Source organism: Papilio polytes, unplaced genomic scaffold (genome assembly GCF_000836215.1).
Source record: "Papilio polytes unplaced genomic scaffold, Ppol_1.0 DF822178.1, whole genome shotgun sequence".
Lineage (NCBI taxonomy): Eukaryota > Metazoa > Arthropoda > Insecta > Lepidoptera > Papilionidae > Papilio > Papilio polytes.
In genome coordinates, this window is record NW_013527026.1 from 3966458 (window position 1) to 3984680 (window position 18223).

An 18223-nucleotide genomic window follows, 5' to 3' on the forward strand; every position below is an offset into this window, starting at 1 on the left:
ACGTGGGGACAGACCGGGTTGACGGTAGGGAATAATCCGACCATTCTCAATGTGTGCTTGCCTGCAGCCCCGTTACAGAGTTATAACGATATGCATAACAGATATGCCACACAACTCAACCGAGGAAATTCCTGCGCTTTTGCCAGAAGTCTGCATGAAACATTCAATACGCGTCGCTAATTTATCTTATTGTTGACAACGTTTAAAGGGTTAGCAGCTGTTAGTTAACGTTTTGACAATAAAAAAGTATGTAAACTCAGTTAGATACATGTGCAAACAGAGACAAATATTTAACGATAGATAGATCTTTACAATGTAGACATTTTGATATTCAGAATATTAATTTCTAAAAGTGAGGTTATGTCATTATGTTTCTCAAACCAATGAATAAAATAGAAATTATACATTTTCCATGGATTACAGATAATTAAAGTAGAGATTTTATTGCATTTTATAGCAACGTCCCCTTAAAAATAAATCAAAAATACCTTATTAATATCTTGTCTTGAGTCACCGCCATAGCACCGGATACAACATAATTATAGTCCACGTACACACGGAATAGAATGCCATTTGGTAAATAATAACCAATTACACCAATAATAAATGGTCTATAGCCGCAGGCCCGTAGTTTTGATCTCACGTTTTTGATTTCTACGATCACTTGTAACACCGTATCATAGCAAAGAAACATCTTTTTTTACAACAAATATACAACAATAACTATTTTTAAGTTATGGCAGAAATATGACACATTATATTATACGAAAATACAAGTTTCAAACAGACTATAAAAGATTAAACAGACAATGTACAACAGATTATAAAATGAAATTTACTTTTAATGAAAATAAAGCGAAAATTAACATTGGAAATTAGAAATATATGGTTATATAAATTAAAATAATGTTCGCGGCCGATCTATCGGTGTGACGGATGCCAATTTGTGGTACAAAATAATAGGTCAAAATTACGTGGTCTGCCCTGACCGTGACCATGTGGGAATGTGCAACTTATTGACGTTACGGCCCCACTAATTATTCCTGTCGATGTGGATGTACAAATTATAGGTCTACCATTGAAGCTCGAAACGGAGGCAACCCACTCAAGAGGGTCCCTTGAAGAATTCCTTATGACGAATCGAGTTTCAATATATGTTTTTTATCTTTTATTTTATTCCTTTCAAAAAACAAAAAATAAACGAAGCAAAGATAATGGCTTCAAATTACTTTCAGCGTGTTTACACTAATGTTAACCTCTCCTTTAACATGCCAGTCATAATTGAAGACAGTAAGGAATATGCACGTTCTCTCTTACTTATTATCTAAGAAGCTACACAAACATAATTTTACAATGCGAAAATTAATAAAAGGAACCAAAGAGGTTTTAATCAGTTTTATAGATAGGTGCAATTTCTCATCTAATCTATTAAATCTGTGGTATACATTTAATCTATGGTAAAGATTACGCAACACTAATCAAAGAATATTTATTTTGCAAATAGCGATAGCAATAAGTAGATAAACAATAGATACCATGCATTAAAATGCATGTAATAAATGCTTTTCTTTTTAACAAGATATAAGCCAACTTTGTATAAACAAATGACGGAGAGAAAGGGATATCTGAGACGAATAGTAAGTTCCAATGTTATTTTCTTCTCTCTAATTATCTAGGTTTATAGCATATTTTATACATAAGTCTGTGGCATTTTCTCGGACGAGTTGATTTTGCTTTTACGCGTTCAGTAAGTGAAGTCTCCACGCAGTCTACTTAAGTACTAAAAGCCTTGGGCAATATACCTTGATGTATTTCCTAGCTACATTAACCTACAAAAATACAGATTACATATAACAACTAAATATAACAAATGGTTTACTTTCCGCTTTTGATTAAAGAGGTTTTAAAGAAAATATTTCATACTTAAGACATCAAATTCAATTATTATTCCCAAGCTTGACTTATCCTCGTAGTTATTTATCATTATGATCACAATCACAAAAAGAAAACGACACGGAATAACTTATTTATATGGTCCAAGGAAATATCGTCTCTATCTGTGAACATTTAAACGAGGGTATCCTGTGCCTAATGGGGTTTGGATGCTCGGAGCGATTTCGATTTGGGATACATGAATGCGTGCAAAGGATTTGGACTGTTTACGACTTCGTGGGTGGTTGTGGGCGTGGCATCATCTGTCCCCTTTACACCTGTAACATCTCACTATTCCTCTCTCAGCCTGCGGCCGCTCCCACAGGACCTTCTTGTTAAGTTATTTTTTGTTCCTCTCATCTCGCTTTATGGAATGGTCAGACGGGCAAATATTTACTCACGATTTTGAAAATCTCGTTATCATACTGGCTGAGAGGTTTTACAGTAGATTAGTGGTCGTAAAACAGTAGACTCGACTTGTTTGAGTAACACAAATAAATTTATCTAAAGAAATAAACGAACTTTGAGCTTTGCCATTTATTAGCAGCTACTATGCGAATCCTAAGGAGTAAGGAGGAAGAACAGCGAATGCTAAGAAAAGTTCTTAATTAATCCTTGGCCATTCTTAACTAGAATAAACTAGAAAATAAAGTATACAACCAAAGGATGATTAAATATAACTATTAAATTTACTTCTAAAAATGTTAAAGACCTAACAAAAAAATCAGTTACTGTCAAAACAATCATCTCAAGAATGCAAAAATAAGTGCTAATATGCAGCGGAAATTTTATTAGATACCTGTAGGTATTTAATGTTCTAAAAAGATCCCTCTCTCTAGAATATATTAAATTCTGAACTATTACCCATATTTATGTGCGTCATAAAATCATGTTTGTGGTTATCACGCCATTTATAATATTCAAATACTATAATATTGGATGCCTAAATAAAATACCTTCTAAGATATAATTTTTAATTCCATTAAAATAATAAGAGTCAAATTACATCTAATACTCGATCTTTTAAACGAAGTGGCAAATTTAAATTTTTCAACGTATAATTAGAGGATCCAGAAAAAATGGCGGCGGCGTGGCCGAAAAGACCTCACGCGCGCCCAACGCCGAACACCGCGCCTGATAAAGAAATCATCCACTTTCGATATAACGAGCGTACGGCTTTACGTAAACCTCTTGATTGCCCGCATTTGTTTCGGATAATCTTTCTTGTACAGGTTTTTTATTGATACTTTCCACCGAGTGCTGTAAGGATCATTTATACCAATACTCTTCCTTGGATATCATAAATAAGGATCTCAATTGACCTAATCTTACGTATTGTGAGTCTTAAAAGTCTGCAAATGCCAAACAGTGCTGCCTTGCAAGATGTACTTAATACCATCGTTTATTTTCGGAACTAAGAAAAGAAAATCAGATACATTTTTGTAATGAAAACCAATTTAAATAAATATTGGGCTACATATTTTAACACGGTATTTGATAGTTCCATCTATACTCGGTAGTTCTTACGGCGTTTCGTCAATGCAACATTTCAGTTAATACAGTGATTGCTCACACAAAAGGTATGAGCATGAATCACGATGTTCCACAATGACACCTTAGTATCCATCGATTTGTTGATAACACTAAACATCCTCGTATTGTTTACAGAAAAAAAAAGAAATACAGTAACGCTCAATTTCAAAAAGGTTCACCGTTGAAAAGTGAGATTTAAATATTTCGAATAGTATGAAATAAAACAATAGTTTGTAGTCGCTAACAATGCGTAATGGGTTCGGAGTACGGGAGCGGGCTATTTAGTGCCGCTGGCGCTTGCAGCACAATGACGATTATCTGATGCGCAGACAAAATCCAAACAGACATCACCGACATTACACCGCTGTCTAAAAAAAAAGAATGTCAGTAAGGGAAAGTTAACAGGTAGACAAAGGCGTTTGCAAAAGATCCAAAGATAACGTAAACACGTATTTTCAAAAATATGCGCCGTACGGTACTTTATTGTGATTTGAACGCATTACGCATCTCGAATAGAACCATTGTTTTGGATACTGTTACTTTTTTTGAAGAACATGACATCATAGCTTTTGTTTATTTGTACTTTACTGCACACAATAAATTACATAAGTGGGATTTTTTAATTGTTGTATATGTCATAATAATATGTCACGGGCATAATAACATTCGACAAAGAACGCCAAGAGCAATGTCTAGCCTTAATCTTTAAAACTAAATAATATAACCGTTAAAATTTTACAATACAGAGTGATAGATTAAATTTAAAGGAATGCGTGATGTCAAAAATCTAGACATTCTAGTGTTTGATGTTTGATCGACCATAACCACTTTCCATCGGCGCGTCCTCTGCATATTTGCATTCTCATTACATAAAACAGAAAGAATAAAACACAAATCGCCTACATGCCGATGCGGTGACGCACAACAAACGGCAAACGGCGATCTGTGGAGACCACTTTCGGTTCTCGTGCGCGATGTAGTGATGGCGCTAACGCTCTATTTTGCCTCGTATATCGCCTTTGTGTCCAAAGTTAGCGCCACCATAAAAAAAAGTACCGACGGAAGTAAACCCACAAAGCGAATGCCAAGCGGCAAAAAGCCGAACAAAAAAAAATGCATAATGCGGTCGAAAAGGCAGTGTGGCCGGCCGACCGCTCTTGTAAAATTTATAACAGCTCTATTTTGTTTACCTGCTTGACTCCGCTTCGAATTGTCCTATAATTGGAGGCATTTGACGATGAGTTATTAATTTATTGAACGTAGTTTCGCTTTAGTTTTTTATGGAGGTGCTAAAACGTCCTTCTTACAGCGACGCACACTCGCGCGTGACCGGCTCTCGTCGCGTTGTTTTGCTCTCGTGGAAAATTACATGTCGAGATGTTGGTTTTAATGAAAGCCCAAGTGTTAAATGATGAACAAATAGGAGATAATAACATGTAAACCTAGATAGAGCATGCAATCATCTCACTTAACTTAAATTGTTGTGTTACTAAGATTTCACGACCATTAACTGATTGTTATGTATATTTTGGAAAGGGAAAATTGATTAGACATATTTTCAAAGTAACGTATTATCAATTACTTACTACTACGCATTTACGGAAAAACGCAAATAATTATTGTGTGAAACGAAATACTTCTTGTGTGTGTATTTCGTTTATCTAACTGAATTTTAAGCAAACAATGTTTTTTTAATTACGTTTATAATACATATTATTTTTAATCTGTTTGAATTCAAAGAGTAAAAGCCTACGTGTGGTACGTGTGGTACCCCGCCGGTACGTTAGCTCAACATCAATTCGAGTAAACACAAATTTCAATTATGTCGTTGCTGTCAAAGCATTGGATGCTTCTATTATTTTTTTTAATATTTCCTTTATTTTAACTAACTGCAACTCTACACACTATAGAGATATACAAATTCTCAAGACTGTGTCACAATAAAGGCCCAAGCAGTGGTGAATATTTAATTTTCATCTATTGAACAGTATTGAATAAATTGACCTAAACGCGAATGACAACACATTTACTTCACAACCACCTATCAGCACCGTAATGTTTCTTTTGGAATTTGTGCCTCCACTAAATAAGTTTTGACTGTATTATTTTTCTATCGAGTTTCAAATCGAAACGTTAAAACATTATTATGACTTCTGTTACATCGCCGCGTAAAGCCGCCATGGATGGAAAACAGGTAGGCTCTGTAAACATCATTAGTTACAAAGTGTTTTGATTTCATAATATGCGTATTTTGTAATCTTATATTTATTTATGTTTTAAAGTAAGAAGATTACTTTAAAAACTTAATTTAGTAATAACAGGAAAATAAAGTTTGATAACAGTAATTTTCATCGATTTGTAGGTGTTTTTTTTATCATTTATACATTTGTTTTGTGGCGATCAAACTGCATACCTAAATCGCAATAATAACAAACAAAATGCTGTCGCCCGATTGTCTCGTACGAGTTGCTGCAGGCTTGCCAATCGCTGGAATGCCTAAATGTACATAATAAATATCGCTTACATTCTCCAATGCTGCATCATTTAAATATCGTGTCCCACAATACCATAGTCTCACAGCAATGGGTGTGTTACAAAATAAAGGCGACTGCATTAGAGTCTGTGGACAAATTCAGGTTCCCCACGACACCTGTACATCGATGTGCCATTTACATTGTAATGCTCTTGCAGCCACAACCTGTTCGATTAGGACGGGAATGCCGTCCACATACTTAACGTCAGGTGATCATGTACCAACTATTGTCAACTAGCTGCAACTATTAAAAAATCAAACCGTCGGTTGTCTCGACAGATTCTTTAAAACAGAGACAACATAATTACTGGCCATAGATTATATACAATCAAGTCTCGAAGAACGAACACAGATTACGTAAAAAAATAGTTGAGTGACGTCAAACATTAAACTTTTAACGGGTTTGCGGTAAAGCGGCATTGGAATTACAAAAATATGTGATTGATTCCTGGTGCGAGGGCGCGGCGGGTGCGGCGGGTGCGGGGGGTGCGGGCAGGCGCAGCGCAGTGACCGCCGCGCCGCGCCAGGTGCGTGCGGCCATCGACACCATAAAATTAATAACCAGTCGAGCCTCCCAAGCGATGCACTCGAGGCTCATGCGCACTTCACACATGGTGCATTCGTAGCACGCGCTTTTAAAAACTATTAGTGATCGCGCAAACGCAAAAACAAATACTCATTTAGACGGGTAGTAGGGTAAATATTGTCCAATGCGATCCGGTTTGTCGCGGCGCGGCGTGCTCAACGGACTTCTGGGTGTTAAACATCAAATAGAAGTTTGGGTGATGATAAGTCATCATGTTTTGTAATGTAAAATAATATTGTCTTTTAATATTATTGAAATTGACTAACTCTTATTGACTTTCATAGACATTTCTCAAAAAAAAAATAGAAATCGATAATAAAAAATATTAAGAATGGATTTATATACGAAACAATAGAAAATTTACCTATTGTAATAACGTTTTAAAATTATCGTTTAATAAAGATTCATGGCTGCGAATCGTTAATTGTCTTTATTACCTATTCTTGTACAATTTATATTAACTAAACTAAAATTCTACCTGTTTATATTTTGATTCTATAATTATTATCTTTTCTCTAGGAAAGCTAATTCAGGCAAATTGAATTATCATAAATAAGTAATTTCAACGCGGTATGGTTCATTGAGGGTGATTCGTTTTTAATGGCGGCTTACGCGGTCCGCAGACGGATGAACCGCGGAGAGGTCGGCGCGGGGCACGGGAAGAGGAGGAGGGACGGCCTCCGCCGAGACGGTGAGTCTGCCTGATAAAGAAGGATTTTATCCGCTCGATTTAGCATGAAATTGGAACACAAAGTGAATAAAGCCACAAGATTGTAAACATTACGAGGTTCCTCTTTTTTATTACAGCATTCGGCTTATTTACGGTTTTGTTTTTATTAATCGCAGCTTCGTATCCTCTGTTTATTACCTTGTTAACTCTAGTTAACGAAGCCAGCTCTCTGTACCGAGCCGTGCTGCCGGTCGACTTAATTGGAAATTTATCGCCTCACTTCTGCACTGCTTAATTGATTCGAATTGTAAGTTAAGTAGGTGCATTCCCGCTGAATTTATCGATTAGGTTAAATTTACACAAAAAGGCAGTTATCTATATAAAATCTTTTGTAGTTAATGTGACTATTTTATAAATGAAATATAAATAATCTTGTCGGGGTTGTAAGTGGGTATCGCGGGTCGTTCCCACGCAGCAGCGGCGCGGCGCGGCCGGCGGAATGAATGACTCACTGAACTCCGAGCTCCATTTCCACAAGTCATAGTGCAATTAATAATATACGGCATCCTGTCGAATTATCTCTCGTCGTGGCAGGGGTCCGGGCGGCTTTAATTTACCACAATGGAAGTCGGTTCCGAGAAGCGTCCGCCGAGGCGGGCCGATTCCCCGACGAAAACAAACAGAAAATAATTATCATAAAGATGAAGAGCGGCCGCTCGGAGCTCTCGCTGCTAATGGGAGCCCACCTGGCCGCGCTCCGCCGCTCTTAACCCGCTCCTCGCCCGCGCCTCACCCGCGTCTAACCCGCGCCTCACACACGGTGCATTCCGCCGCCTCGCCGCCTCAGCGCCCCAACGCCAGCATACCCACCTAAATGTATGATTGATTTTTAATACGGACTGTTGTGTACAAGAATTGTTATCGTTTTCTTAGGTGTTAATTGATTTGCCTCCTCAATGAAATCTTCCCGCCGACTTTAATACAATGTGTCCCTTCTTTAAAATATTTATTTTAATTAAATATTCCTGTAAATTAAAACAACTAGATGAAATTCCATTTGAGAAACGCATTGCTAACCAATACAGAAAGATACAACTAAATTAAAAAATTGACAAGGAGATAAAAGTGGAAATATTTAGAAGTGCGAAACACATGTATTGCAAACTATAAATTCTGTAGTGTAGGTCATGTCTGGGTATTTATAACATAATTTGGTCCCCTTGCCCACGCGAGCAGACGCCGGGGCGCAGTGTAGGCGCACATCGCTGATGTATTCACTTACAGCTGAAAAACAACCTGACTCTGCTATTTTCATGTTTATACAGACATACACTTTGTTTGTACAAAAAACATATGGGAATGCAATTCAATTTATTTCGAGAAGCGAACCGATTATTTCCGATCTCGATTTGTACGAAAGAGAGCGAATTTTTGTATCCAGTTATTTATTTGTATTTTAAAGATAAAATAAATCATTGATTACGCAAATTCCTGAATCAATTCAGCACAGAATTTTTGAAGTTTTTTGACTCTTCTGGTTTTAGTGTTTCAGTTTACATTTTCAAATATATTTTTACAAGAACTGTTACATCCATTTATCTCTATGGTAGCATTACCAAAAAATTTGCAGGTTATTTCCAACAATTAACGTATGCAAACACGTCTCTAGTTGAACTTTAGACTATCGTTATTGTATACTTAGGTAATGTTTTGTATTTTTATCTACATCAGTAACGCCCAAAGTGTTCCCAATACTTAAAAACAATATCGAAATACATTCCTAAAGATGTGACGAAGGAAACAATACAAATGGGATTCGTGTTTTATACGATGACGCGGCCCAAGGTGGTCGGCATCGACACCTTATCTCAGGAATGTAGAGTAATCTACAAAGGGATGTTTGCGCTACACTCCCCTCACAAATTCCTCATCATTTTTGCATTGTCTCTATATTCATTTGTCGCTTATTTATCTTCTAAATAACAGTAAGACATTCCTTATCTCGTTAGTGTTTCGCATTTTTTATTACATTTTATTCTTATAATAAGGGTTAAAACCATGGATAACAGAGATTTAATTTTTCTGCTAAATATTTCAAAGGCTTCTGAAAAATGAAATAACGTTACCGTAGATTAAAGCAAACGTCAGGCCCTTGACCTACAGCTCCTTAAGCCCCAAACAATGTAAATACTGAAAGCATTGTCTCTAAAACCATAACAAAGTATCTTTAATTGTTTTCATTAACAAAGTAATTACAAGAAGAAAGGAATAAAAGGTAGCGAGTGGCGTCGCCTCCGCCTTTCATAGTTCTACTTATATGATAGCATAGTTTCCATTATCACTGGAACTCAGTAACGGCTATCACTTTTCTCTGATAAGTTTGTCTTGTCAACGATTTAACACCGCCACCGTTATCGAACTGTGAAAAGCAAAAGATAAAATACTTTAGCTAATTCCAACGAAGTCCTTAAATGATGAAATATATTGTTTTACGCGTTCTTTTTTCGATGCCGAACATTTCTGAGCAGTTTTTGCGAGTCGCTCGTCTGGGAGCGGCCGGTGGTCCATTAACAGTGGAACAATGGCCTTCTCGTTCTCTATTACCCAGTTTATCTAAGTTTGACGCAGATTATGTGATTCCCGGCGGCCTTCCCTTTCAACTTTAAATAACGACGTGTGGTCATTAAGACTAACGCCAGTTTTGAACATTTGAGTGTCTTTTATAACTATTGTACTGATTGGAGCCTAAAGTTATTTCAGGTTCTTTATTTAAAGAATCTTTTCTAACTTTAATAGTTTCTTACTTTCTAATTGTTATTGCTAGTGTGGTAGTTTTTTTTAAATCACTTGTTACATATTGTGTTCATATATTTTTGAGACGCCTACCAAGAAGAAATTTTTCTTAGAAGAGGCCGCTCTGCAGCGAAAAGCTGAGGCTAAGTTTACCTAATGATTAAACACAATTGTTAATTTTAATTGCTTTACGTTCATAAAGTCATATCACTATAAAATACCTAATTAAAAGAACAAAAAAACACCGTTTATCCGTTTGTAAAAAATAATTATTGGACTATTTCGACGATCATTTCGCCTGAATGATTAAAATAGCAATAACTCACAAGCTAATTAATTAACAAACGTGGTCACCCTTATAACTGTTGATATTTTCCAAACACCGACCACATTCCCGAGTCATCCATGAAATTAGAGAATGTGGGGACGGAATTGTTATGTGTGTTAAGAATTTTATCAATTATGATAGTCCGAAGCCACAGGTGGGCACCCCGCGGGGCACAAATTAATGTGGAAGACCGACTGTTCTCACAAATGCTTTACATTTTATTTTTATTAGTTTATAAGTTACTTTCTTATTGGTGTTTAATTTACTTAGACAGGAATATTTTAATATCTTTCTTAAATGCGATCTTCTAGATAAGATCTAAAATGAATTCTTATTTCAAACCAAATGGCACTATCAGATTGTTACACGAAATCTAGATACTACTCGTATTCAATTCATTTCGTTTGTTCAATCAGCAAAAGTTTAGTCAGTACGTTGTTAAACATAGCAAACGTTTTCTTAAACAATTGAAAACGTGTATGAACATTCGTGAAATTACATCTTTGTTATGTAATGATACAAAACAATTACTCAAGGCAAACAATAAAACAATCATCTCGCTTATTTACTTTCCAATAGAAATTATTTAATTTAGCACCGGCCAAACGAAAAACAGCCCGCCGATGTGTTTGTAAACGAATCGGAAAAGACGGCCGGGAGCCTTGAGGAGAGCTAACACGTTCAATCTTAACCCATTTACACCGAGGTAAATTAAACTTTCATCGCATGGCGATAAAAGCAAACTTCAAAAGCGATTTCGATTCCATTCTTAAGGCAACGAATTAAACGATAACTGCTTATATGTGACCGGTTTATAAGGTTTAAAATGAAACTTCTCTCCAGACTCAGTCCCTGGAAATTTCGGGACCGAGCATCGAAATCTGTTTACTCGTAAATCACGCTCATTGTTTGAGTAAACTTCTATTTCGAAGCATTACTGCGAAGCGCTTCCCGCGCTGGCTTCTCGCTAAATATTGTTTCAATGTAAATGTGGGAAGTAGCATTTAACTGCGCACTAAAGAGGATCTTTTAAATAATAACATGTTTATATTAGTGTTTAGGACGTGGGTAAGGAACGTGCGGGATGGAAGCCGCGTCCGTGGTGTGGCTGAGTTACATCATTTGTTGTTGGTGGGCCGCGATTTTCAAATACAATGTTCAATGTCTTCCTAGATTCTGTTTACTGTTTTAAAATCTAACTCAAAATATTTATAAGGAAATATTAACATCAGCCATTATTATGTTTTGTACAGTATTTTATTACAGAACATCGTGTATTCTCGAACGTAGGAATTGGATTAAATTGATGTTATCTCAAGAATCATATCAATTAATTTCTATCCATAATAAACATCGAAAACATTACAGAATACCTAGACTTTAGCTAATTCTTCTTTTTTGACTGCACACTCTTTATATTTGTATGGGCCAATCGGACCTCCGTATGTTAGTTGAAAAAAAAAGGAATGAAAGAATATTTATTAAACCAAAAAGATTGTACAAAACAAACAACTTTGAGAGTATGTTTTCGAATACTGCCCTTCGGCAGTACATTTGTGTTTACAAATTTTCCGAATAATGTTTAGATGGAATTGGTGTTAACATAAATTACTTAATTACAGAACTGAAAGAAATGAAAGTAAAACAATTCTGATTAACTAATACATTTATTTGCCTACATAAATTACCAAGTTTCTTCAATCAAAAAATCTTGCACAGACTTATTATACTTTGCTGGTAAAAGTTCTTTTAATTCATTTCTAGTTAGCCAGTTGAATTTCTTATCCTTGCCTTCTAATGCACCTCCTTTATAATTGGCATAGTAAAAGAAAACCTGTAATGTATGCGAAAATTAATTTTACGAATATTTATTGTAGACTGTGTGTTGTGTATGTTTAAAACTACACATTAGATAAAAAAAGCATGTAACAAGAAACTTAGTTATGAGTGTGGAAAGGTACATCAGTAGAGGTAGACCTAGAAAGAGATAGACAGATTGCATGAAAGGTGACATATTTAAGAATGGAGCGATGACTGAGATGACATCATCATCATCCCTTATCCTACTCCCGTAGGGTCGGCGCGACAGGTTTTTGTCGTCCACATAACTCTGTCATACGTCATTTCAGTCATCACTCCCTTTTTGATTATGTCACCTTTTACACAATCCATCCATCTTTCTAGGTCTACCTCTACCGATGTACCCTTCCACACTCATAACTAACATTCTCCTTGTAACATGCGATTCATCCCTCCTCATAACATGCCCATACCATGCTAACCTTTTACTCCTTCCTTCTCTACTACAGGGGCTATTCTCAAACTTCCTCTAATATACTCATTTCGTATCTTATCCATTCGTGTTACCCCACACATCCATCTTAACATTCGCATTTCTGTCACATGTAGTCTCCTTTCATCCATAGATGACTGAGATGACATATGATAGAGTTATGTGGAGGACAAAAACCTGTCGCCGCCTACCGGAGTAGAATAAGAAGGAAGATGATTAGATTAAAATTATCAATATAATGCTACACTCAGAATTATTAAGTGATCAGAGTTTTATGTCAGTACACATAAGTTTGACTCAACTTACTTTGGCACCAATACTTTTGTCTGTTTGTAAGCTAGTTGGATATTTATATTTATAGAAGCCGCATGGTGCATTTGACAGGAACTGAACTTTAAGATTTTTCCCACAGTGTTCCTCTAATACCCTTTCAGCTGTCTGGAAAGAAATATCTATTAAAGTTCTTGCAGAAGAAAAATCATATTAGATCACATCATCTTATTAGAAAAATGTAACTAACTGAAGTCTATTATTATTGAAACAAGAACAATCCATATGTATTAATATTACAAAAAGGCAACATTTGTATCAAATAAACTCAAAGCTATACTATCACTGAAAAACATTAGCTCTGTTGTTTTTATTGTGTGTGTGTTATAAGTAATTTTACCTCTAAAATATTGTTGATAGAATAACCCGAAACAAGTACTTAATATGTTTTTATAGTTCAAATAGGCTAGGAAATTTATTTCTGATTGTAAAAATACCTTTTGTGTCCTTTACAGTTAATAATTATTATTGTGTAACTCACTTGTCTTAATGTCTCTCCTTCTTGCCATTTGCCTTGTGGGAGTATTGTTCTAACATCATCACCCAATTGAACTGGTGCAACAAGCACCAGATGTCTCTGAAGACATCTGTCAGTTGTTGTTTTGTCACCCTTCTTGTCTGCTTCTGTAAACATCTTACTAATATTATAAATGCAAAAGTTTAGATGGGTTGATGTTTAGATGTTAGAGTTTACCGCCTTAATGGCTGAACATATTGTGATGAAATTTGGCATAGATGTAGAGCAGTCTGGAAGAACACATAGGTTATTTACTTTTGTTTTGTCAATTCTATGCTGACAGAATCGCGGGCAAAAGCTAGTTGTGCAATAAAACAATAATTTTCACTTAATTCATCTTATTCTAATTTTGTATGAATGTTATGTATAAAGGAAGTAAATAATTTTTTGTATGTCTGTTTACCGGTTTCAATACTTCCAAATTTAAATTGTGCAAATTCCTCATTTGCTGCATCTTCCAAATCTTGAGCTGTTATTTTGCTTACAGCATCCAAATCAACATCGTGAGTATCACTCTTCAAAAGTTCAGCTTGGATTCTGTAGAAACACATTTTAATGTCAACGTCTCAATAACATTATTAAAATCTTGGAGTTTCAGATCCCTTTAAGGCATATTTATTTGTAGATTTATTGGTAAGTACTTACTTATCATTTTCATGCCTTATCTCGTGATCTGACTTTAAGCTTTTCTCAACTTCTATGGTCCATAATAACTCTTTATACCTTTTTTGTAAGTCATTTAATGGTGGAGTAATAACGGGTAACCTTTCAACGCATACCCCTGTTATAATATCCCACTGCGGCTTCGTACTTAAACCTTTAAACATATTGGCATTTTTACTGTTAAATTAAAATTACTAATATATAATATATTTTTAATAATAACCTTTGCTAAAAACTCGTAAACACAGTTGAATTTCTGTGCGAATTAACCTCTTAAATATCATTATAGATTCTTACAGCCTATGTTTTTTAAATTCAAGGATAAGTATAAGACGTTAGTATAAAAATTCTAACCGAAGTTTATACAGACATTTAGTAAAGATATTTAACAAAATAAATTATAATCACAACACTGAAAAGAAAACCTAACCTTCAATCAATTTTGACATTGACATTTTTCTTAATATGTCAACAAATCGTCAAAGTCAAAATGTTCGGGTTTATGCACAAAAAATTCAATTCAATGTATTTTAAGTCTTTCCATGTCTCTTTTAGATAGTATGTACAAATTTACGTGAAAATACTTTTGTACTGCATAATATTCAGAGCAACAGTTTGAACGGCACAATAAAAGGCGACTGAGTTTTTTGAGGAGATTGAGATATTACGTCTTTGTAATAATTTTTCAAAGAGTGGAAGTTCACCATTACAATCTGTTCATCAAAAAAATCTAATCAAAAAACTTTTGAAATTGAAGTTAAGCTTTTTCACCACAAGATAAATTCAACCTTTAAGTTTTTAGCCTCGCCTCGTCCTAGTCGTCCTACAGACAACACTGGTTGACACTAGGATTGGCGAGCTGGCAACCCTGAAATTCTTTTCCGGCTCTCTGTGTCACTGAAAGTAAGCAGAGTTTCTGTTTTTAATGTTAAAATCTGTATTAATCTTATTAATTCCTAGTGGTTTCAGTGAAATATTTTTGAAAGCAGTGTATATTGTTATGCTTCCAATGTTTCTCTAAATATTTTATTAAAAATAGACGTAAAACATATACAATTAATTGTCAAACTGTCGTATAGGTTATGTTCATAAATACATCTTATTTTAGGCCACAACATGAAGCAAATAGTTGCTAACCAGAAGGTGAAGATCCCTGACGGGCTCACAGTTCATGTGAAGTCTCGACTGGTGACAGTGAAAGGGCCCCGAGGAACCCTTAAAAGAAATTTCAAACACTTAGCTGTTGACATTCGCATGGTAAACCCTCGGTTACTGAAAGTGGAGAAATGGTTCGGATCGAAAAAGGAACTCGCTGCGGTGAGAACGGTCTGCTCTCATGTGGAGAATATGATTAAAGGTAAAAAGACATTTGTTTTTATTGTCCCATAAACATTGGCATGCGTTATTTAGTTCTTATTAGGGCCTGTTATGAGGGTTTATTAATTTATTTATATTGTTTACGCGACTAATAATTGCTTAAAAATAATTGTAAACATTGATAGTGTCTTATTTATTACACAAGGTAGCATACCTTGTTATTAAACTTAATTTCATTTAAAAAAACTGTTACTGTTCACTTGATATCGAAATTATTATAATAAGGATGATAAAAGCTTTCAAGCCTAAGACTAGCCTAAATGGAATCTGGAAATGATAACTTTATATAGATTTCGTAAATATGAAAGAAAACATGGTTATCTGTCTACTAAAATCTGTTCCACAAATAGGAACATAATAATGTTTCATGCATATTCTAAAAATCAGATGGAATGCAAACAATCTAGTTAATCAATTTTTCTTTTTTATAGTTTTAGTAGAGTAGACTATATCTAATGCTGTAAGGAAGAAATCATTTGTAATTTTGTCAGAAGGGTTAAATCAATCAATGATTAATATTTAACAACAATATGTAGTTAAATTTAGATGCATGATTTATTTAACATGTACTTATATTGTAAATGCAAAAGTCTTGATGGATAGATGGATGTTTGTTAGACTTTGTATCCTAAAGGGCTGGATCACCATGAAATTTGGCATTGATGTAGAACTTAATCTGGAAGAATGCATAGGCCACATTTGTTTTTTTATTTCACATGGAAGGAGCCACAGGCAAAAAAACAGTGGTAGAGCCCGCTTTAACATCTTTGCACGGGGTAATACCACAACCACACAGAAAACAGATGTGAAGTTGAAGCAATTCCGCGTTTCGTCTGATGAGTGTGGTGCCGGAGGCCTAATTTAATCCCTTTCCCTTTCCACCCTTTTCTTGAGAGGAAAGGATGGGAAGGAAAAGTGGATTTGACGGTGGAGACATATAGAAAGGGAAAATTTCCTCTTTATGTGCCTCTCCTCTTCCGTCAATGAAGGATAGGCAACGCATCTGCAATTGCGGATGTTTATGGGCAGCGGTCGCTTTCCATTTTGGTGGCCGGTTGTTTCTTTGCCACCTTATATTATAAAAAAAAAAAGCTAGTTCAGTATATTTTTTATATATGAGTGGCAATCTCTGTGTTAAGCACCTAATTTTATTTAAAATTGGATATTATATTTATATTTAATAACCTAAAACTAACAATTTTAATCTGTAGTTTATAAAAACGATATTCCTTTTAGTGCTATATCATAGTTTTTTTTTACTTATTTCAGGTGTAACAAAGGGATTCCAGTATAAAATGCGTGCAGTATACGCTCACTTCCCCATTAATTGTGTGACCACCGAAGGCAACACATTGATTGAGATCCGTAACTTCCTTGGAGAGAAGTACATTAGGAGGGTAAGGATGGCTCCCGGTGTGACAGTGGTCAACTCTCCCAAACAAAAGGATGAGCTGATCATTGAAGGTAACTCCATCGAAGATGTATCCAGCTCAGCAGCCCTCATCCAACAGTCCACCATGGTCAAAAACAAAGACATCAGAAAGTTCTTGGATGGTTTATATGTATCTGAGAAGACTACTGTTGTAGCAGACGAGATTTAAGTTCATTAAAAAATTAACTTGAATTTTCTTTGTTTTATTTCTGAAATTTAAACTCCTTAAATTAATTTAACAGTTGTCAAAGTTTACAAGGATAGGGCAGCATTTGGTTTGATAAAAGCATAAATCCTAAACTAATAACTAATAATACCTGTAGAAAAGTATTCATTACCTTTTTTTAGATCAAACAATCTTTTCAATGTGCTGTAACAAGCAAGATGTTTGATATATCGTTTTCGAAATTTCACAACTGCCATGTTTATACTCTGCAGCAATATATTGCTGTTTCTACTTTGTTTATTGGGAACAATGTAAAGACAAAATAATATAAAATTATTTAATATCGATAAATACAATTATGAAACTGTTCCTACACTACGTACATTCTACTACATATACATTTATTTTCTATCTTCAAATAGCCGTGGCTTATAAATGCAATGCCAATTTAGTACGGGCAATAAATTAAAATTGCACTAAAGTACATCATTTTTCCACATATTTTTTTCAACCAATATACTGAGATTAATGTTAGCTGGGTTTGGGATTCCTGATTTAATTATCTTTGGCCGCTTGTTCGGCTTCGAGACGTTTCTTCATCGACTCCGGCATCTCAGCTGGTGGTGGTCGTGGTGTTCTTAAAACAACCTATAAAAAAACAAGAACCCATAAATCAAAAAGTAACCAACGAGTTACACAATAATTTGAAATAGTTTTCAGATTACTGTACAAACCTTAGCGCCGTCGAAGATGAACCACTGCAGCGCAGTCAATGTACCGATCATAACGATCCTAGTGCCGAGTCCCTTCCACACGCCCGCCCAGCCCAGCTTGCTCACAATAGAACCGACTGTTGCTGATTTGTCCTGAAATTATTTTATAAATTAAAGTTATCTGTCTATACTGATATTATAAAGAGAAAAGATTTTTTATTTATAGAAATAACAAAAATAATTGGGCCGATTTCAAAATTCTTTCGTCGTTAGAATAATCTCTTTTTATCTGTGAATAATATCTTAGAATGTTACACAAGTAAAGTTTGAACTGTCTATTCTAAAAAAAAAATAAAA

At 35.1% G+C, this 18223-nt stretch overlaps 4 protein-coding genes across 4 annotated transcripts in view; 1 reads left to right on the forward strand and 3 right to left on the reverse strand.

The window, feature by feature from the left end:
• LOC106106639 (T-cell activation inhibitor, mitochondrial) overlaps positions 1-700 on the reverse strand; it is a 46650-nt gene extending 45950 nt beyond the window's left edge. The window contains exon 1 of the mRNA XM_013287253.1: positions 489-700. Coding sequence (XP_013142707.1) covers positions 489-694 — 206 coding nt within the window. The 5' untranslated portion in view covers positions 695-700. The remainder of the gene's footprint in view (positions 1-488) is intronic.
• An 11328-nt stretch (positions 701-12028) lies between these two features.
• Positions 12029-14613, reverse strand: LOC106106608 (39S ribosomal protein L46, mitochondrial). Its single transcript, XM_013287212.1, has 6 exons — positions 14402-14613; positions 14161-14332; positions 13919-14052; positions 13480-13622; positions 12975-13106; positions 12029-12209 (listed from the first exon to the last, which is right to left on the reverse strand). The coding sequence occupies exons 1-6, from the start codon at positions 14460-14462 to the stop codon at positions 12060-12062; spliced, it is 792 nt and encodes a 263-aa protein (XP_013142666.1). The 5' UTR covers positions 14463-14613; the 3' UTR covers positions 12029-12059.
• Positions 14614-14974: 361 nt separating this feature from the next.
• On the forward strand, positions 14975-17179 carry LOC106106609 (60S ribosomal protein L9). The gene is made up of 3 exons (XM_013287214.1): positions 14975-15081; positions 15287-15535; positions 16825-17179. The coding sequence occupies exons 2-3, from the start codon at positions 15295-15297 to the stop codon at positions 17154-17156; spliced, it is 573 nt and encodes a 190-aa protein (XP_013142668.1). The 5' UTR covers positions 14975-15081; positions 15287-15294; the 3' UTR covers positions 17157-17179.
• Positions 17180-17476: 297 nt separating this feature from the next.
• The window catches only part of LOC106106435 (phosphate carrier protein, mitochondrial-like), a 3921-nt gene continuing 3174 nt past the window's right edge, over positions 17477-18223 (reverse strand). Inside the window, exons 6-7 of the mRNA XM_013287014.1 lie at positions 17888-18025; positions 17477-17801 (exon numbers count right to left, since the gene is read on the reverse strand). Of these exons, the coding sequence (XP_013142468.1) occupies positions 17709-17801; positions 17888-18025 (231 nt within the window). The 3' untranslated portion in view covers positions 17477-17708. The remainder of the gene's footprint in view (positions 17802-17887; positions 18026-18223) is intronic.